General features: G+C 43.9%; 1 protein-coding gene and 1 long non-coding RNA gene across 2 annotated transcripts in view; one reads left to right on the top strand and one right to left on the bottom strand.

The window, feature by feature from the left end:
• Positions 1-204: 204 nt before the first annotated feature.
• On the bottom strand, positions 205-1,632 carry LOC143434374 (uncharacterized). The gene is made up of 2 exons (XR_013103842.1): positions 1,461-1,632; positions 205-928 (listed from the first exon to the last, which is right to left on the bottom strand). It is a non-coding gene; the product is annotated as an uncharacterized LOC143434374 (long non-coding RNA).
• Positions 1,633-1,718: 86 nt separating this feature from the next.
• Lama3 (laminin subunit alpha 3) overlaps positions 1,719-16,110 on the top strand; it is a 237,054-nt gene continuing 222,662 nt past the window's right edge. Inside the window, exons 1-3 of the mRNA XM_034518463.2 lie at positions 1,719-1,987; positions 2,326-2,463; positions 5,021-5,853. Of these exons, the coding sequence (XP_034374354.1) occupies positions 5,569-5,853 (285 nt within the window). The 5' untranslated portion in view covers positions 1,719-1,987; positions 2,326-2,463; positions 5,021-5,568. The remainder of the gene's footprint in view (positions 1,988-2,325; positions 2,464-5,020; positions 5,854-16,110) is intronic.

Below are 16,110 nucleotides of genomic sequence, written 5' to 3'. Positions count from 1 at the left end.
ATGCTTTGCATCTTCAGGTTTGTAACGTAGCTAACCACTGGGATAGCAGCATTTGCTCATTGTGGGTTTCATTGTTATGTTACATTGGCCTTCTGGAGGCCACAGGTGTGTATGATGAATGAAGAACAAAGCCTTTAGTTTAGCTGTTTGGTTTAGATTCTCCTGTTGCTTAGGACCCAAACACTTAGGTCTGCACTGCTGCCATTTTTTTTTTTTTTTTTTTTTTTTTTTTTTAATGAGAGAAAGGGGCAACTTTTACAACACGTTCCTTCAGTGAAGTCAAACCAGTAGCACGTATCAGTTAAACAGATTAGTAATAATAAACAGGACTCAGGACTTTGATCTCAGCTCATAGTCCTAGGAGGACTCTGAAATGCTGCCATACTGGGGATGGTGTTGAAGAAAGCAAAGAAGAGAAGACCGGAGGCTTACTTAAAGAGCACCTGCTGGGCTACACTGTTGCCCGACACTAATTTCCTAGGGGTGTTAACTAGTCTGATTAGACACAGGGCGTCAGTCTGCTTCCATGTCTAGGTTCTTCACCTCGGAGAAATGCTTGAGAACAATGGCACACAGGTTCATTTCCATCTGAGCTCTGAAGGACTCAGAAGGGCCTGAATCACCTCTGACGCATTAGGATAGCAGCCAAGCCCAAGCTCACCTTTGTTGTTGACATTCAACTTCGAGGTTTGTTTCACCTTCTCCCTAGGACCAACTTAGCAGCTCCTCTTGTCCTCAGGACACAGCTGTAGTCTTTGTCCCACATCTGGGCATCTTTTCCTTTAGCCCCTTCTGAATCCTCCTAGGAACACGAACTAGGAATTCCAAGTTCTGAGTCCAGCTGAGAGTGCTGGAAAGCAACTGTATGTCCAGTTATTGGGTAGGCTGAGACAGGACGGTCACTAGAATCCACAAGTTCAAAATCATCCTGGGCAACATGGTGACATAGTGTCACAAGGAAAAAAGAAAGTGGGGGCAGGGCAGGAAGGGGAAAAAAGAGAAATAAATCCTAGGTTCATTTTTATCATTTCCATTTAAAAATATAAACAAAAAAGCCATCCAAAATGAAACGAATAAAGGTCCCCAAACAAAAAACAATTAAACAAAACCTCAAACAAAAACCAGAAAAACAAATTCATTGACAAATTATGTGATTCCTTGAAGTATATATCTCTCTGGGTTAAAAACCTCAGCGTCATCCGGCCTGGAACACAGGTGCGGCCAGGTTTGCTGCCGTTATCTTTAAAAGCAGCTGCTCAGAATCAGTTTAACCTCTTTAACTGAAACTTGCAAACAGCTTTTCTCTCCCTTGCAGTCTTCTCTCCTGACTCATATTAACTCTCCTGTGTCCAGGCCTCCAGAGAGCAGGTGCTTGCTTGGGATACATCACCTTTAGAGAGATGGCCTTACTAGCAAACTTTGGTTGTTTTTAAAGCTGCCACCATTGGGAAAAGACTCACTGTATTTTAACGTCACAAGTCATTGCCTCCTCCTCCTCCTCTTCCTTTTCCTCCTCCTCTTCCTCCTCTTCCTCCTCTTCCTTCTCTTCTTCCTCTTCCTCCTCTTCCTCCTCCTCTTCCTCCTCCTTCTCTTCTTTCTCTTCCTTCTCCTTCATTTGGGCCAGGGCCTCTGATCTGGAATTTGCTGTTTATCTGAAGATGACCTTGAACTTCTGATCTTCCTGCTCCACCTCCTGGCTGTTGGTATTTTGGCCTGCGCCACCACACCTAGTTTTAAGCAACGCTGGGAAGGAACTCAGGCAAACATCCTATCAACTGAATTATGTCTCTCCAGCCTGACAAGGCATTTTATTTATTTATGTGTGTGTATTTGTGTGGTGTGTGCATGTGTGTTCCCTTGTGTGTGTGATTGTGTGTGCATGTGGAAAGCGCAGGCTGACTCCGGAGGCTCTCCTTTATCATCCTTCACTTAAGATGATGTCCATCCCTGACGTGGAGCGCACCATCTCCACTGGACTGGCTGGCTGGTGAGCTCCAGATCGCGTGTCTCCACATTCCCTCCCGGCTCCAGTGCAGGGGTTACTGGTAATAACAGTAACATGGCTTTTACCAATTCTGGGTCCCCTGAATTTTCATGAGTTTTTGGATCCTCATGTCAGTTTCTGAAAAAAGATAGAGGGGGGGAAGGGGGAGGGGGGGAGGGGAGGGGGAGGGGGAGGGGGAGGGGGAGAGAGAGAGAGAGAGAGAGAGAGAGAGAGGGAGAGAGGGAGAGAACTGGGATTTTGGTAGAGATTGTGGTTAGTCTATAGACTGCTGTGTGGACTATTACATCTTAACATTTTTATATATCTACCCATGAATGCAGAACTCTACATTCACAGATGTCTTGGTGTGATGCTAATTTTGGTTGTCACTTGAATACAGCTTGGAAGAGAAAGTGTCAACTGAAGAACTGCCTCAATCATATTGGCCTGTGTGTATGTGTGGATTGGGCATTTTCTTGGTAAGTGATGTAGGTGGACTCAGCACACTGTGGGCAGTACCTTCCCTCAGCAGGTGGACTTAGCACACTGTGGGCAGTACCTTCCCTCAGCAGGTAGACTTAGCACACTGTGGGCAGTACCTTCCCTCAGCAGGTGGACTTAGCACACTGTGGGCAGTACCTTCCCTCAGCAGGGGGCCTGAATTGTACCAAAAGGGTATCTGAATGCCAGCCTGCTAACAAGCCGATAAGAAGTGTTCCCCCAGGTCTGGTCTTCAGGTTCCTCCCTCCATGTTCCTGGCTTCCTTCAACTGATGGGCTGTGACCTGCAGGATGAGATACACCCTTTCCTCTCCGCATTGCTTCTGGTCATGGTGTTTATCCCAGAAACAGAAAGCAGACAAGAACATTTGGCTTCCACTCCATCTCTCCTCCCCCCATTTACCGACTGTATGAGAACAATACAAATTCAGCCCAAACCATGTTTTAGATTAAAAAACCTTCCCTGAGCTAATGATCTGTAGTGAGATATTGTTTGATGTTGGGCACTGGCAGCAGTAGTAAGCCCCCGCCTCCTGTCACCCATGAGGGGAAACCCAGCTTTCTACTGCATTTGCTGAACTGCGCTGCTCAGTAGGTCAGGTGGCCTAAGTACATTTTTGACATAATATTGTCACCTTATGATGAGTTTATAGAATGTTGCTTCCTTGTAAGGCAAGGTACATCTGTATTAAGATCTTTTGAAACATCTTTGAAAAATACTCAGTTTTTATAGGACAAATAATGGGGTTTTAAATTTACTTCATTCCTGGGAATTGTGTTCTTTTTAAAATAGTATTTTAAATGAATTTTTTTATAATTTCATTTTGCCAGTGCTAGAGATAGGATTGATTTTGTGCATTTTATATCATTTCCTTTTTGTTAAATATTGCAAATGTATGTCAGGATATATTTCTATGAGGTTGTTCTTATGGCCTCTAATAACATTGAGAAGCTTATAAACAAAAACAAAACAAACAAAGTAGCTTGAAGGAACCATTGGCTCAAATGCTTGTCGACGTCCCTAAGTATTTCAGAGCTATAAATATCAGGGCTATAAAATAGTAGAGAAACTACACGGCAAATTATACAGTGGAGTCATTTGCTGAGCGGTACAGAAATTCCTCCCTTCTAATGTAAGATTTTCACCTTTACCAAGAGTGTGTTGATTTTATGAATTCTCTTCAATCCTCAACTTTATATTTAATTATTTTTATCACTTGATAAGTGAAAGACAAATCTTAGTGGTTGGAGTGTTGTTTGCATCTTAGTTCCCAGGAAGAGCAAAACTGTAAACCAGTTATGTTTATTTGCTTTAATTTTTTTATTAAATTGCCTGTTATCTCTCTTAGCTCTGATGTTAGGCTTTTCTGTGCTTGTTTGTAAGAGCTGCATTATTAAAGGCATTAGTCAAATGTCACCTACGGAACCCATTTTCTCTTGCATGTGTTTTCCAGTTTTTGCTGGCTAAGATGCTGTCTGACATGTGCATTTTCAATTAGTCCTTGGAGCCTTTTACATTAGGTTCCCGAATGTCTTTCCCTCCCTCCAGAACAAACAGAAGATTAAATAGGTCACATAACTATTTATATATCCCAGTGAGATATATATATATATATATATATATATATATATAGTATATTAGTGAACTCCCTCTCCTTCAGCTCAGTCCATTTGAGCTTTTGGGTTTTTTTTGTTGTTGTGGTGAGGTTTTTGTTTTTTGTTTTGTTTTGTTTTTTCAAGACAGGGTTTCTCTGTGTAACCCAGGCTGGCCTCGAACTCAGAGATCCTCCTGCCTCTGACTGCTGAGTGCTGGGATTAAAGGTGTGCAGCGGTTGCTGCAGGGCTCATCTGAGCTTTTACAGCAGAGCAATACAAAGTGGGTAGCCTGCAAACACGAAGTTGCATGAAATCAGAGCAAGGTGTCAGCAGATTTCCTGTCTGGTGGGGGTTACTTCCTGGTTGAGACAGTCTTCTCTGTGCCCTTATAGTGGTGAGAGCCAGTCAACACACTGGTGAGAGCCAGTCAACACACTCTGGTGAGAGCCAGTCAACACACTCTGGCCTCTTTTTCCCCATCCATTTATTTATTAATTTTAGTTTGAGATGGGTTTTGTCAGCCCAGGATGACCTTCGACACCTGATCCACCTACCTCAGCCTACTATAGTGCTGGGGTTGCAGGTGTATGCCACCACGCCCTTGGGGCTGGATAATAAAGCCACTGATCACATTCACCAGCACCACCCCCTCAAAGTATTTATCTGATTGTTCCCTGGATATAAATCTGTACAAGTGTAGTGACTGAAGCAAATGCATACTGGAGTTATTTACCAAGAAATGAAAAAAAAATTCCTTCTTTAACTAAAACCTTCACGGTTGACCATAGGGTTTCAGCCTATGAGTTTGTTGGGGGCGGAGGGGGGGGAGGTTCAGGGATATTCACACTACAGCACCTCTCAAGTGTGCCAAGTGTTCTCATCTCTGTATCCAGGCAGAGCGGTGTTTCTCACGTCTTGCCTCTTTCCCCTCCTTCTCTAGCCTTCAAAGCTTCAGTCCTGTTTCATCTGGGACACTTGGAGCCCTTGAGCATGCTGGCTTCCCCATCAATGGCACCTCCTCTAAAAGCTTAGAGGACCTATTGTGGACTCAATGTTGGAGGGTGTCCAAGCCTCAGCTTTAAGGGAGTAGTTCCTGGACATCTAAAGGATTTCCCCGGGGTACCTTCTCTGCTTTCCAAAGCGTGCACCGCGGTGTTGTGGTTTCGCGGTGTTCTTTCCACCACTGCTAATTCAGTGAGATCCTTTAATTCCGGACTCAGCACTTAGCTGTAGCTTCTGGATTTGGGGAGCCTAGGAAAGTTTGTAGCACGCAATGTCCACGCCTGACGTTTCCTGATTGGGCCGGTGTCAGCAGTAGTGGCAGGTTCCGCAACCCGGAGCCGCGCCCACGCGGCGGGCTCAGCTCGTGGACAGAGGGGCGCGGCCCAGGGCGCCGCCCACTCCCGGGGCTGCCCAGGCGGGAGAGAGTGGCAGCCTCCTGCTCCGCGGTACCACCCCAGGCACAGACAGGAGACCCAGCGCCGCAGGATGGCGGTGGCTCCGGGCTGGGCACCACGATTCTCACCGCCGCTGCTCACGCTATTGCTACTGTTGCTGCTAAGGATGTCGCCCTGCTGGAGCATGGTGGTTCAGGACCCTCCAGCGGCCAAGCTCAGTCTGCATCCGCCCTACTTCAACCTGGCCCAGGCGGCGAGGATCTGGGCCACCGCCACCTGTGGGGAGCGGGGCCTGGAGGTCTCAAGGCCCCGGCCTGAGCTTTTCTGCAAATTGGTGGGCGGCCCCACTGCACAGGGCAGCGGCCACACCATCCAGGTACGGTCCCCCACGGATAGCGGGGATTGAATTGAGAGTGATGACTAGCTCAGTCACTGAGGCCAAAGCATGGGTCTTCTTTTCCCAATTCGACCTAATGACCTCAAGTGACTGGGACTGAGCTGACCCAAGGCCAAACTGGCTGGGGACCCTGTGACTTGGGCGCAGTGCTCCTGATATGAGCCTATGAGAGCACTGCCCTGGCCACATGCCACTGTAGGTGGGTGGTGTGGGCAAAGCAAGGGTGAGTGGAAGTTGTGGTCAGTTTCTAGCTTGTAGAAGAGGAAGTCTGAGGCTTTGTAGCAAAATCTTCATCCTCCGATGGCACCTGGCCATCCCAGGACAGACCCCAGGCTTCAGTGGTGGCTGTCTGCCACTTTTCATCTTTGCAACCTTATGCCTAGGAAACTTCGGTAGTATTTCCGGTTATATCCCTGGTACCTTTTCACTGTCAGCAAAAAGATTCACCCTGATGGGCCAACATGCAGTTCTGAGGGTCAATGAGACCTTCCGTGGGCAGAAACACTCTGGCAGCGAACACCTGGCAGAAATGAGGGTGCGCTAGGTTGCTCCAGTTAATCAGCACCTGGTGGTGTGCCAGGATCTCACGTTGGGGGTTGGGGGGTGGGGCTCATCTTGGGCTGGAAGGCACTCAAAGGAGAAGGCCAAGAAACAACATTTGACCCCAGGATGGATGTGAGTGCTTGAGTTTAGTCCTAAGTCCAAATTCTTTACCCCAAGCTATCCTTTCTCCTGTAAGTCCCGCTAAGGAGAGGAAGTGTTAGGGGAAGTGGGAGTAATTTTGGAGCTTAGAGTGTCAGGGTTAGTGTGTTAGACAGTATTGACTGGCACCACCATAAATGACAGGTGTGGTAGATACAAATTTATTTATAAATTATATACATGTGAGCATGCTAACATACTGTGCATCTTCATTCCATGGAAAGAACATTGAAAAGATAAATCATTGATAAAACAATTTTTATTGTATAGTGTAAATATGCAAAAAGGGAAATAAAAAGAAGACAACCATGATGAGTATACTTTTAACACATTTAGTTTGGTGCTTGTTGCTCAACGATTCCAAGTTGCTTTTCCAGACTGCATATCTGAAAGATCCTAAAACAATGTAGGCTCATGCTGAGGTTATAGTCCAGTGATGTATGTTCGCCTGGCATGCAGGAGGCCCTAAGCACTCCTAATACTAAACACAAACAGAAAAACAAATCAGCATTCTGGGCTGTAAGGCATGATGGTACTCACCTGGAGTTTCAGTACGGGCAAGCCTGAGGCAGGAGGATTGAGAATCTCCGTGTCAAGTTCAAGGTCATGGCTGTTCTTGTTTCTCTGTACTCTCTTCTGTCTTCTTGCTTTTCTTTTTCCTCTCCACTTTTAGCTGCTTTCCTCCCCTTTCTTCTTTTCTTCATAGTTTAGGCTGTGTGAGCAATGTCCTGGGCCAGTTACCATTGTGTTTGGAAGCACTGAATTATAGTGCTACAGGCTAAAGCAAGTTTTTTACTTGGAAAAAAAATCGGGATGGTGACAGACAGAGGAGCCCCACCATGTGGGTGTGTTACAGGCTTCTTGCTGTCTGCACTTACTAAATGAAGGTACTCAGAATGCACTCAGAGCGTGCTCCCCACCCCGAACCCCAGTAAAAACGTGGCTGGTCTTGGCTTCCCTTCCATGCTATAGTCAACATTTACTACCAGGGAAAATCAGGTGTTTCAATGTTTCAGGCAATCTGTTCAAAAAGCACTGCTGGTTTTCTTTTGGAAAAAAAAAAAAAAACCCTAAAATACATTAGAAAAATTTGTTTCACTTTTAAGTAAATGAGAATATGAGACTTTTAAAGTTAATGACTTTCTGGCTTTGTCACACGAGAGGCACACATTCCCAAACATTGTCTTTCAGAATGCTTTTTCCTCCATGGACACCCATTTCCCTAGAAAACTGTTGACATAAGACACCTACTTTGATAAAATAGAGGGTCTGCCTTTATTGGTCTGTAAAATACAGTTCATGTCCCCAGGTCCCTGTTAGCACCCAGCTGTCATAGCAGAGAGAGTCAGCAAGTTTGGAATGTTTGGGGAAAATCCATGCAATTCTTTCAAAAAGCATTTTACTTTTTTGTATTAATCATCAAGACAACGGGCTTTAATTTTCACTCCTGCAAATCACATCCCCTTGCCGGGCACCTTCCTTCCCTTCCCTCCTCCCCCTCCCCTTGACTTTCTCTCCGAATAGTTCACCTTCCACTTTCCTGACTTGTCTTAAAATTTAGATTCACACATGAGGGAGAATGTGGGAGATTTTCTGTTAGTCTGGCTCATTTTGTTTATTTGGTTGGTCTCTAGTTCAATCCATTACCCTTTGGATAATATCAGCTATTATTATTATTATTATTATTATTATTATTATTATTATTATTATTTTGTGTTGTCTATATACTCACTGGAGCATGGTCAAATTCCTAGTGGCCAGCCTACTGGGGAGGATGAATCTTTCTCTATTTACATCACACCAGAAGCCACTGACTGAGCAGAACCATGTGGTGGCTGGTAAGGGGCAGAGCCAGCTCTCCTACTCCACACCACTATGGTCAAATAACACTCCTCTGTAGTGGTTCTCAACCTTCCAAATGTTGTGACCCCATAATACAGTTCCTCATGTTGTGGTGACCTCTAATCATAAAATTATTTTTTGTTGCTATCTCAATAACTAATTTTGCTACTGTTATGACTCATAATGTAAATGTCTGTGTTTTCTGTGAAAGAGTCTTCTGATGGTGACCCTGTGAAAGAGTTGTTCAGTCTCCAAAGGGTTACAACGCAGAGGCTGAGAACTGATTCTCTGCTGTGTGTATACAGCACATTTTCTTCATCTACTCATCTGCTGATGGGCACCTAGGACATTCCATACCCTGGTTATCAACATAGACACACAGAGACTTCTGTTGTACGCGTTTGGGTATACACCCTGGACTTATGGTTGCACTATATAGTATTTTTATTCATTCCGGATTTACGGAGCCTTCGTTCTGGTTGCCATAGTGGTCGCACATAACAAGGACTTCTCGTTTTATGAATCCTCACCAGCACATCTTGTTGTCATGGTACCAATGTTGATTGGGATGAGATGGACTCTCAGTGAGTTTTGATTTGCATTTTCAGGCAAAGGATGTCGAACACTTTTTCATCTATTTATTAGCTATTTGTCATTTTGGGGGAAAGTATCTCCTCAGTTTGTCTGTTAGTTCAGGTGATTAGTGTTTTGAATTATTTGTATATCCTTGGATATTAATCCGGTACTGGTTGAATAGCTGGTGAGAATCTTCTCCCATCCTGTATATGTCCCTTTACTCTGACTGTTGTCTCCTGTGATGTCTAAAAGTTGGTATTGCTATGGCTGTTCAGGTGCGTGTGCACACACGTGCACACTTTCATATATAGTTATTTCTAGTTCTGTGAAGATGTCATTGGGACTCTGATCGGGGTCATGCTGAACACTGGATGGCTTTTGATAGCATAGGAAATGGCACCGGCTCTGCCCATCCACGAGCGCGGTTGTTCTCTCCGTCTTCTGTGTCTTCTGTTCTTTGGAGTTGCACAGTTTTTATTGCAGAGGTCTCTCACCTCTCTGCTCATGTTTATCCCCAGGGGCTTTGGATGCTTTTGTGAATGGGATTATTTTCCTGGTTTATTTCTCAGTATATTCATTATTGACATATAAAAAGCTACTGAGTTTTATATGTTTTTTTTTTAATACTGTTGCTTTGCTAAATTTGTCAGGTCTAGGAGGTTTTTGGTAGACTCTTCTAAGTATAGGATCATGTCATTTGCAAATAGAAATAATTTGACATCTTCCTCTTTCACCTGCAAACCATTTTATTTATTTATTTGTTTGCTTATTGAGTACTTCAGTGAATAAAAGCAATAACAGTGGACATCCTTGTCTTGGTCCTGATTTTAGACAAAACGACCTGAGCTTTCCCGTTCGCTATGGTGTTGGCCTCACAGTAATGCTGTAAAGCATTTATTATGTTGACACACAGGTTCTATGTACTTCCTTCAGACCTTTTATCATGAAGAGAAGTTGATTTTGGTCAGGTGAATCATGCGTCTGTCTAGGTGATCATCTGCACCGTTAGTAGTTCTATTTGGGGCTGTGTTTCATTTACCTCTGCATTTGTTGAGCTGTCCTTGCATCCCTAGAATGCAACCAACATTATCATGGTGCGTGATTTCTGAGGGATTGTTGGATTTAGTCTGCAAATATTTCATTGAACTCTTTTTTTGTATTAATGCTCACCAAGAGCATTGGTCTACGGTTTTCTTTTGTCAACTGTCATCCTTATTTGACTTATGTATCAGAGTGACAGTGGCTTCCTAGCTGGCACTAGAAGAATGCTTTCCCTTCCTATTTTATGGCATAGAATGAAGATTATTGACGCTAGTTCTTTGTTAAAGATATTGTCAGATCCAGCAGTGAATATTCTTGATCCTCACCTTTTCTTTGTTGAGAGACTTGTTATTGAATTGGTCTCGTTATTTGTATTTGGTATGTTTAAGATGTTAAAAAATTCTTCTTGGAGGTTAGAGAGATGGCTCAGCTGTTAAGCACTTATTGCTCTTCCAGAGGACCTGGTTTGGTTCCCAGATCCCACATGGTGGCTCCTAACTGTTAGCACTATGGCTGTGTCTATTGTGTCTAGTGATGTCTGTTTTATAAGTTGGACACACCAACATTTGGTGCCTGTGTTTATAATGATCTTGGCTCTCTGATGCATGCAATGACCTTGTCGCTCCTATTATTGTTTGCTGTCTGTTTTGTTGGATATGACTGTACAGCGGCAGTTGCTTGCTTCTGCACACTGGTTGCTTGGATCTCATTTCCTATCCTTCTACTCTGTCTGTATATATCTTTGCTGCTGTGTTTTCTGTAGGCAGCAGAAAGTTGGACCTTGGATTAGTGCAATGGCTGAGTGGTAAAAGCACTTGTCAAGATTGGCACCCTGAGTTTGATCCCTGGTATAAGAATAGAACTAACTCTCACTAGTTGACCTCTGACCTTAGCATGTGTACCTCTCTCTACATATACAAATGAATTTAATATTTTTTAGAAAATAGTTGGATCATTTTTGTTAATTCACTCAAAGGTCTATGCCTTTTAATTTCATAATTAATTATAATCAGTTAGGATGAAAATGTGTGTGCTAATTTCTCTCATTTTGTTGCTTTTATGCATTTTTTCCTAATTCTTATTAGATTATATTTCATCATCGTGGTAAAGTCAAAGCAGGCATCTGAAGCAGCTAGTCACATTCCAGAGTCCAGAGCAGAGAAAGAACAAATGCATGCATGCTTCCTACTCAGCTCACCTTCTTCACTCTTATATAATCCAGGATGGACCCTAGGGAATGGTGGTGCTCCTAGTGGGCTAGGTCTTTCCACCTCAGTTACCATCAAGATAACCCTCACAGACATGCCCATAGGCCAACTTGATCTAGAAAATTCCTCACTGAGACTATCTTACCAGATGATTCCAGGTTATGTCAAGTTGACACTTGATATCTAACTATCACAGGAACTAACATTTCCTAAAGCAACAGCTTGAAAATGGCTCCTGTTACTGCATCCCACTTTTACACTGAGACAAGCAGAGGGCTTCTCAAGGGCCATATACAATCTCTAAATCAGCTATAGACTTCCTTCTCTGTCTGTTTCTGCTGGCTGGCCCTTAAAAGTCACCTTTCTTGATTTCACTGGGTTTGTAAGACAGGCTGATGTACATGGGCTATCACTCCCAGACAGAGTAGAAAGTAGCTTCTCAGGTTCACTCAGCAGACTGTGGCTCTAGGTCAGGAAATAACTTCATAAAGACTCCTCAGTTTGGTGACAAGCTGTGTTTGGTATTTTCCTCCAAAAAGAAAAACGAACTCAAGTTGCTTTCTGCTCCAGCAGTTGAGAGACTCAGGAAGGTAGATTACTTGCTGAAAGGAAAGAAGCATGTTTGGAGAGGGAAGGAAAACTGAGCTTTAGAGGTTGAACTGGTCACGTTCAACCCGGCATGGCACTAAGTCATATGAACTTGTCTTTCAGATCCTGAGAGGTGTTTGCACACAGGTGGAGGACAGAGATTATGATCAATGCATTGTTGTATCTGAGTGATGCTGGACTGGACGGAGAGGGGTTAACTAGAGCTTCCTCGAACTTCCTAAAAATAAGTTTGTGAAGCCAGCCAAGATTTAGAATTTCATGCCAAAAGTTAAAGTTGCAAAAATTAAACTTACAGAAATGAGCAAAGGTCGTTTCTGAAAATAGAACCTGGTTCCACGGTAGTGGCTTATTTTTGGTAGTGCATCTTTAACAACAAGGCTGGTGTTTGATGGTGGCCCCCATCAATAGGAGGGGGATTTATGATTCCGAGTACTGTTTGTGTGGCAGTGTTATTCATTGTGCAGTTCCTGGCCCTAAAGATCCCAAGGCTTTGGATTCTCACTATTACTCAGATTTCTGAATTTTTGTTTTGAGAGATTTCTTTGATCCAAGGTCATGTCCATGCTTTATCATAAAGCCTGTAGTACACCAGAACATAGAAACCGCTGACCGTTTGATGCGGACAGAGTTAAGGGGTGTCCAGCAGTTAACCTGACAGGTGTATTGGTTTTGCATGTTCCCTTACCTGTGGAACCTGGGATGTTACATAGCGGACAACAGCAACGATAAATTGGGAATTGAAGGTCTATGTTGAAAATGCAGCCTCGGGTTCAGGAGCTGAGATAACTCAGCGGTTAAGCACACTGGATGTTTTCTCAGAGGACCTGGGTTCAGCTCCAGGTGGGTAATGCCGCTAGCCACTGTGGGCACCTCCACTCCTGTGCATATACCCACATGCAGCCATACATCCTACAGATGATAAAAATAATAAAAAAATCTCTGTAAGAAGCAAAAGAAAATGTGACCTAAGAGTTTAGGATAGCTTGGCATAAACTCTACAATTGTCAGAGATGAAGCACACATTCACCAGAGATCCTGAATTTGTACAGTGACAGGTCCACATGCCCTTTATCCATCCCTGCACCCCAATGTGCCTCCTGCAGAGAGCTTGGGTCTGACTTGGATGACAGTGATGCGTGCACGCACACACGGGCACAGGCGAGTGTGGTAGTGCTGACAGTGATGCGTGCACGCACACACGGACACGGGCGAGTGTGTAGTGCTGACAGTGATGCGTGCACGCACACACGGGCACGGGCACGGGCGACTGTGGTAGTGTTTGCTATTTGCTATAAACCACAACCGAGTTTCAGGTGTCTGTATAACTTGGTGCCAGTGGCCATAAACAGGAAACTGAATCACACCAAGCTTCTGTTTATAGAACTATTGTGAAGGAGAATTGTTTGTTAATCGGGCCTTTCCTTTCAGTCACATTAAATCCTTGAATGAGGGCTGGGGAATTTAAGACATTTACTATGTCCTTCTTGTAACAATTATTAATGATGAAATTATTAATGATAATTCAGACAAATGTCCTATACATTTAAAGGTGAGCAATAGCTTTAATTAATTTATTTTATATTTATGAGTGTGCTTGCCTGCACATGTGTTTGTGTACTGTGAATATGCCTGGTGTCCACAGAGGCCACACGTGAGCATCAGAGTCTCTAGGCCTGGAGTTACAGATGACTGTGAGCCACTATGGGGGCGCTGGGAATTGAACCCCATGGCTCTGGAAGGGCAGCAGCTTTCCAGCCCCTCGTTATTTAAAAAGGATGTTCCTAATATTTGCCTGTGCTCGTAGACCTCAGTCAAGTTTCAGCAGCGAAAGCCCACGGACAAGCACACACAAGGAGAGGACACAGAAGTGCTTTTCCTTAGTGAGTTGTCTTGATGGACCAGTGAAGACACATGATCCCACGCCAGGCCAGCAGCCATTTCAGCTTGTTCCTGAGCAAAGCTCGTGGAGCTGATGCACCTTTGGGATAGCCTAAGCTACAAATGTCCAGTCCTTGAATGAGCAGATTGCCTTCGTGCCCTGAATTACTGTTGCCATTGAGAGTCGTGATCAACTAATCTGAGAGAAGGAAGTTGACAACTACAGAGGAGAGGCCCAAAGATACCGTTCATTGCAGCTCCTCGCTTGCACGACGGCGTCTCAAACCGTTTCAGAATGTCGACTCAAGTGGAAGCTTATGCTTTCTTTGGAAAGTCAGTTGTGTCAGATGGTGTTTTGCTGAGGAAAACATGTGAAGGAGTGTTTTCCTGAGGCAGACAGGGGTGAGAGGGTGTTTCAGTCAAGCAGACATGGGAAGGGACTTTTTGCTGAAGCAGACACAGGCGAAGGGATGTTTTGCTAAAGTGAGCATGTGAAAGGACATGTGACAAAGGACTCTTTGCTAATGACAGCATATATTGGTTCACCTTATATAAAGTACTGAGCTCCATCTGTCGTGACTTCATAGAGAAAAATGCACCAAAAAACTTCTGGTGTTGTTCTGGAGGCTTCTCGCTGATTCTGTGGACTTGGGCCGGTTGGCAGAGTGATGTCAGCAGATACACACTCATGGGGAGTTTTGCTAAGACAGACTCACGTGGTGTTTTGCTGAGGCAAGAGCTGTGGGAAAACAGGTGATGTTTGGAGGGCGTATAACTAGGACTTGATGGACAGTGACAGGGCTTAGTTTGCATAGATAGCTTTGCAAGCTTCTTGGTCTCACGCCTTCACTGATCTTCACTTCCTTGAGAGAGGCACAGCAGAGAACTTCTGGCGCCCCTTCTGGTCTTAATCCCTCCTGCTAACTCCTGTGGGATCAGCTGAGGCCTGGCTGTTCCCAGTAGGTCATGCCACTGATGCTGCTGTCCTGACAGTACCAAAACTGGACTGCCACTACACTCGTAAAGTGTTTTTGAGTGGATTGAGCTGCCGATGATGGCTTCTGTGAACCAAACTGCTGATTTCCTGATAACACAGAAGGGATTTGCTCTAAAGAACAATTTCTAAACAGGTCCACTGCCTATATCCTAATAACCTTTCTTTCCCACTACCTCTGGTGGGTGGTAGGCTAGAAGGGAGGTTAAAGCATTTAAAAACCTATATTTAAAGTAGGTTTTGAGAAACTGAAGCCTACAGCTGGCTCTCTGTGTGGTGTCTCTACTCCACATATGTAAACTACATATCATTCTCCAATTTTGAAACATGAATCTTTCCCCAGTTTTAGTGAAGCATAATTTAAATTCTATAAAATGTATATATTACAATCCTTTAGGCTGCATCATATAAACAACCAAATTCCAGTTATGCATAGGTTGCTGTGGGGTTTTGAACAGATATGAGTTCTGAAAAAGCCAACTTTAGCAATTAATAGCTTATTAATTCAGTGGGGTGGGAGCAGATCCTGGGAGTCCCCCACTTCCTCATTTCTGACGACTCCCACATTTTTTAAGGCTTCATTACTCTCTGGTGTCACATGCGTCAGGAAGGGTAGCCTTGGAATCAACAGATTCTTCAAGGTTGTATTGAGTGTGACATTTGTCACTCCTGGTGCACAGTTGCTTCCAGGTCCTTTCAGTGGCCAGGGCTGAGGTAACCGTAGCAGCTACCCATCTCTGTATAACCCACATCCGAGTTACAGATGCAGTTGATGTTTGATTATTGATTTTACATCCCATGACATTGCAGTGGTTCTTTTTATAGACTCTCTGGGAGTTTTCACAAGCAAATGCATGTTCTTCTCTTCCCTTTTCAATAATGATGCCTTTAATTAATTAATTCACCCATCCATCCACAATTATTAAATTGTTATTATTCTACATTCTGAGCCTGAAAAGAGACTTCAGACACAAAGCTATCCTCAGATAGTTGGTCTTTGCAAGGCCCAGTTTTCTTAAAACCACAGTGAAATGACTTTGATGGGTGTGATGTCATCTCCTCCTCTCATTTAGAAGTCACTCTCATGGGTAAAGCAGGTAAGTGAGTAGTTGAGATGTAAGTTCTAGTCCAACTCCACCTGCTCCTCCTGATCTCAGAAAACCTGTGCCACTTCATTTCCCTACATATAAAACAGCATCCATAAGAGTAGCTCATATTCAGTGTGTGTGTGTGTGTGTGTGTGTGTGTTGCATGTATATGTGTTGTGTGTGTGAGTATATATGTGTGGTGTGAGTGTGTGTGTGGTGTGTATGGTGCATGTATATGTGTTGTGTGTGAGTATATATGTGTGGTGTGAGTGTGTGTGATGTGTGTATGTAGTATGAA

The sequence above is a fragment of the Arvicanthis niloticus genome, chromosome 14, assembly GCF_011762505.2.
Source record: "Arvicanthis niloticus isolate mArvNil1 chromosome 14, mArvNil1.pat.X, whole genome shotgun sequence".
In the NCBI taxonomy this organism is placed as follows: Eukaryota; Metazoa; Chordata; class Mammalia; order Rodentia; family Muridae; genus Arvicanthis; species Arvicanthis niloticus.
The sequence above is the reverse complement of the archived record's forward strand: the minus strand, read 5'-3'. Positions and strand labels throughout refer to the sequence as shown.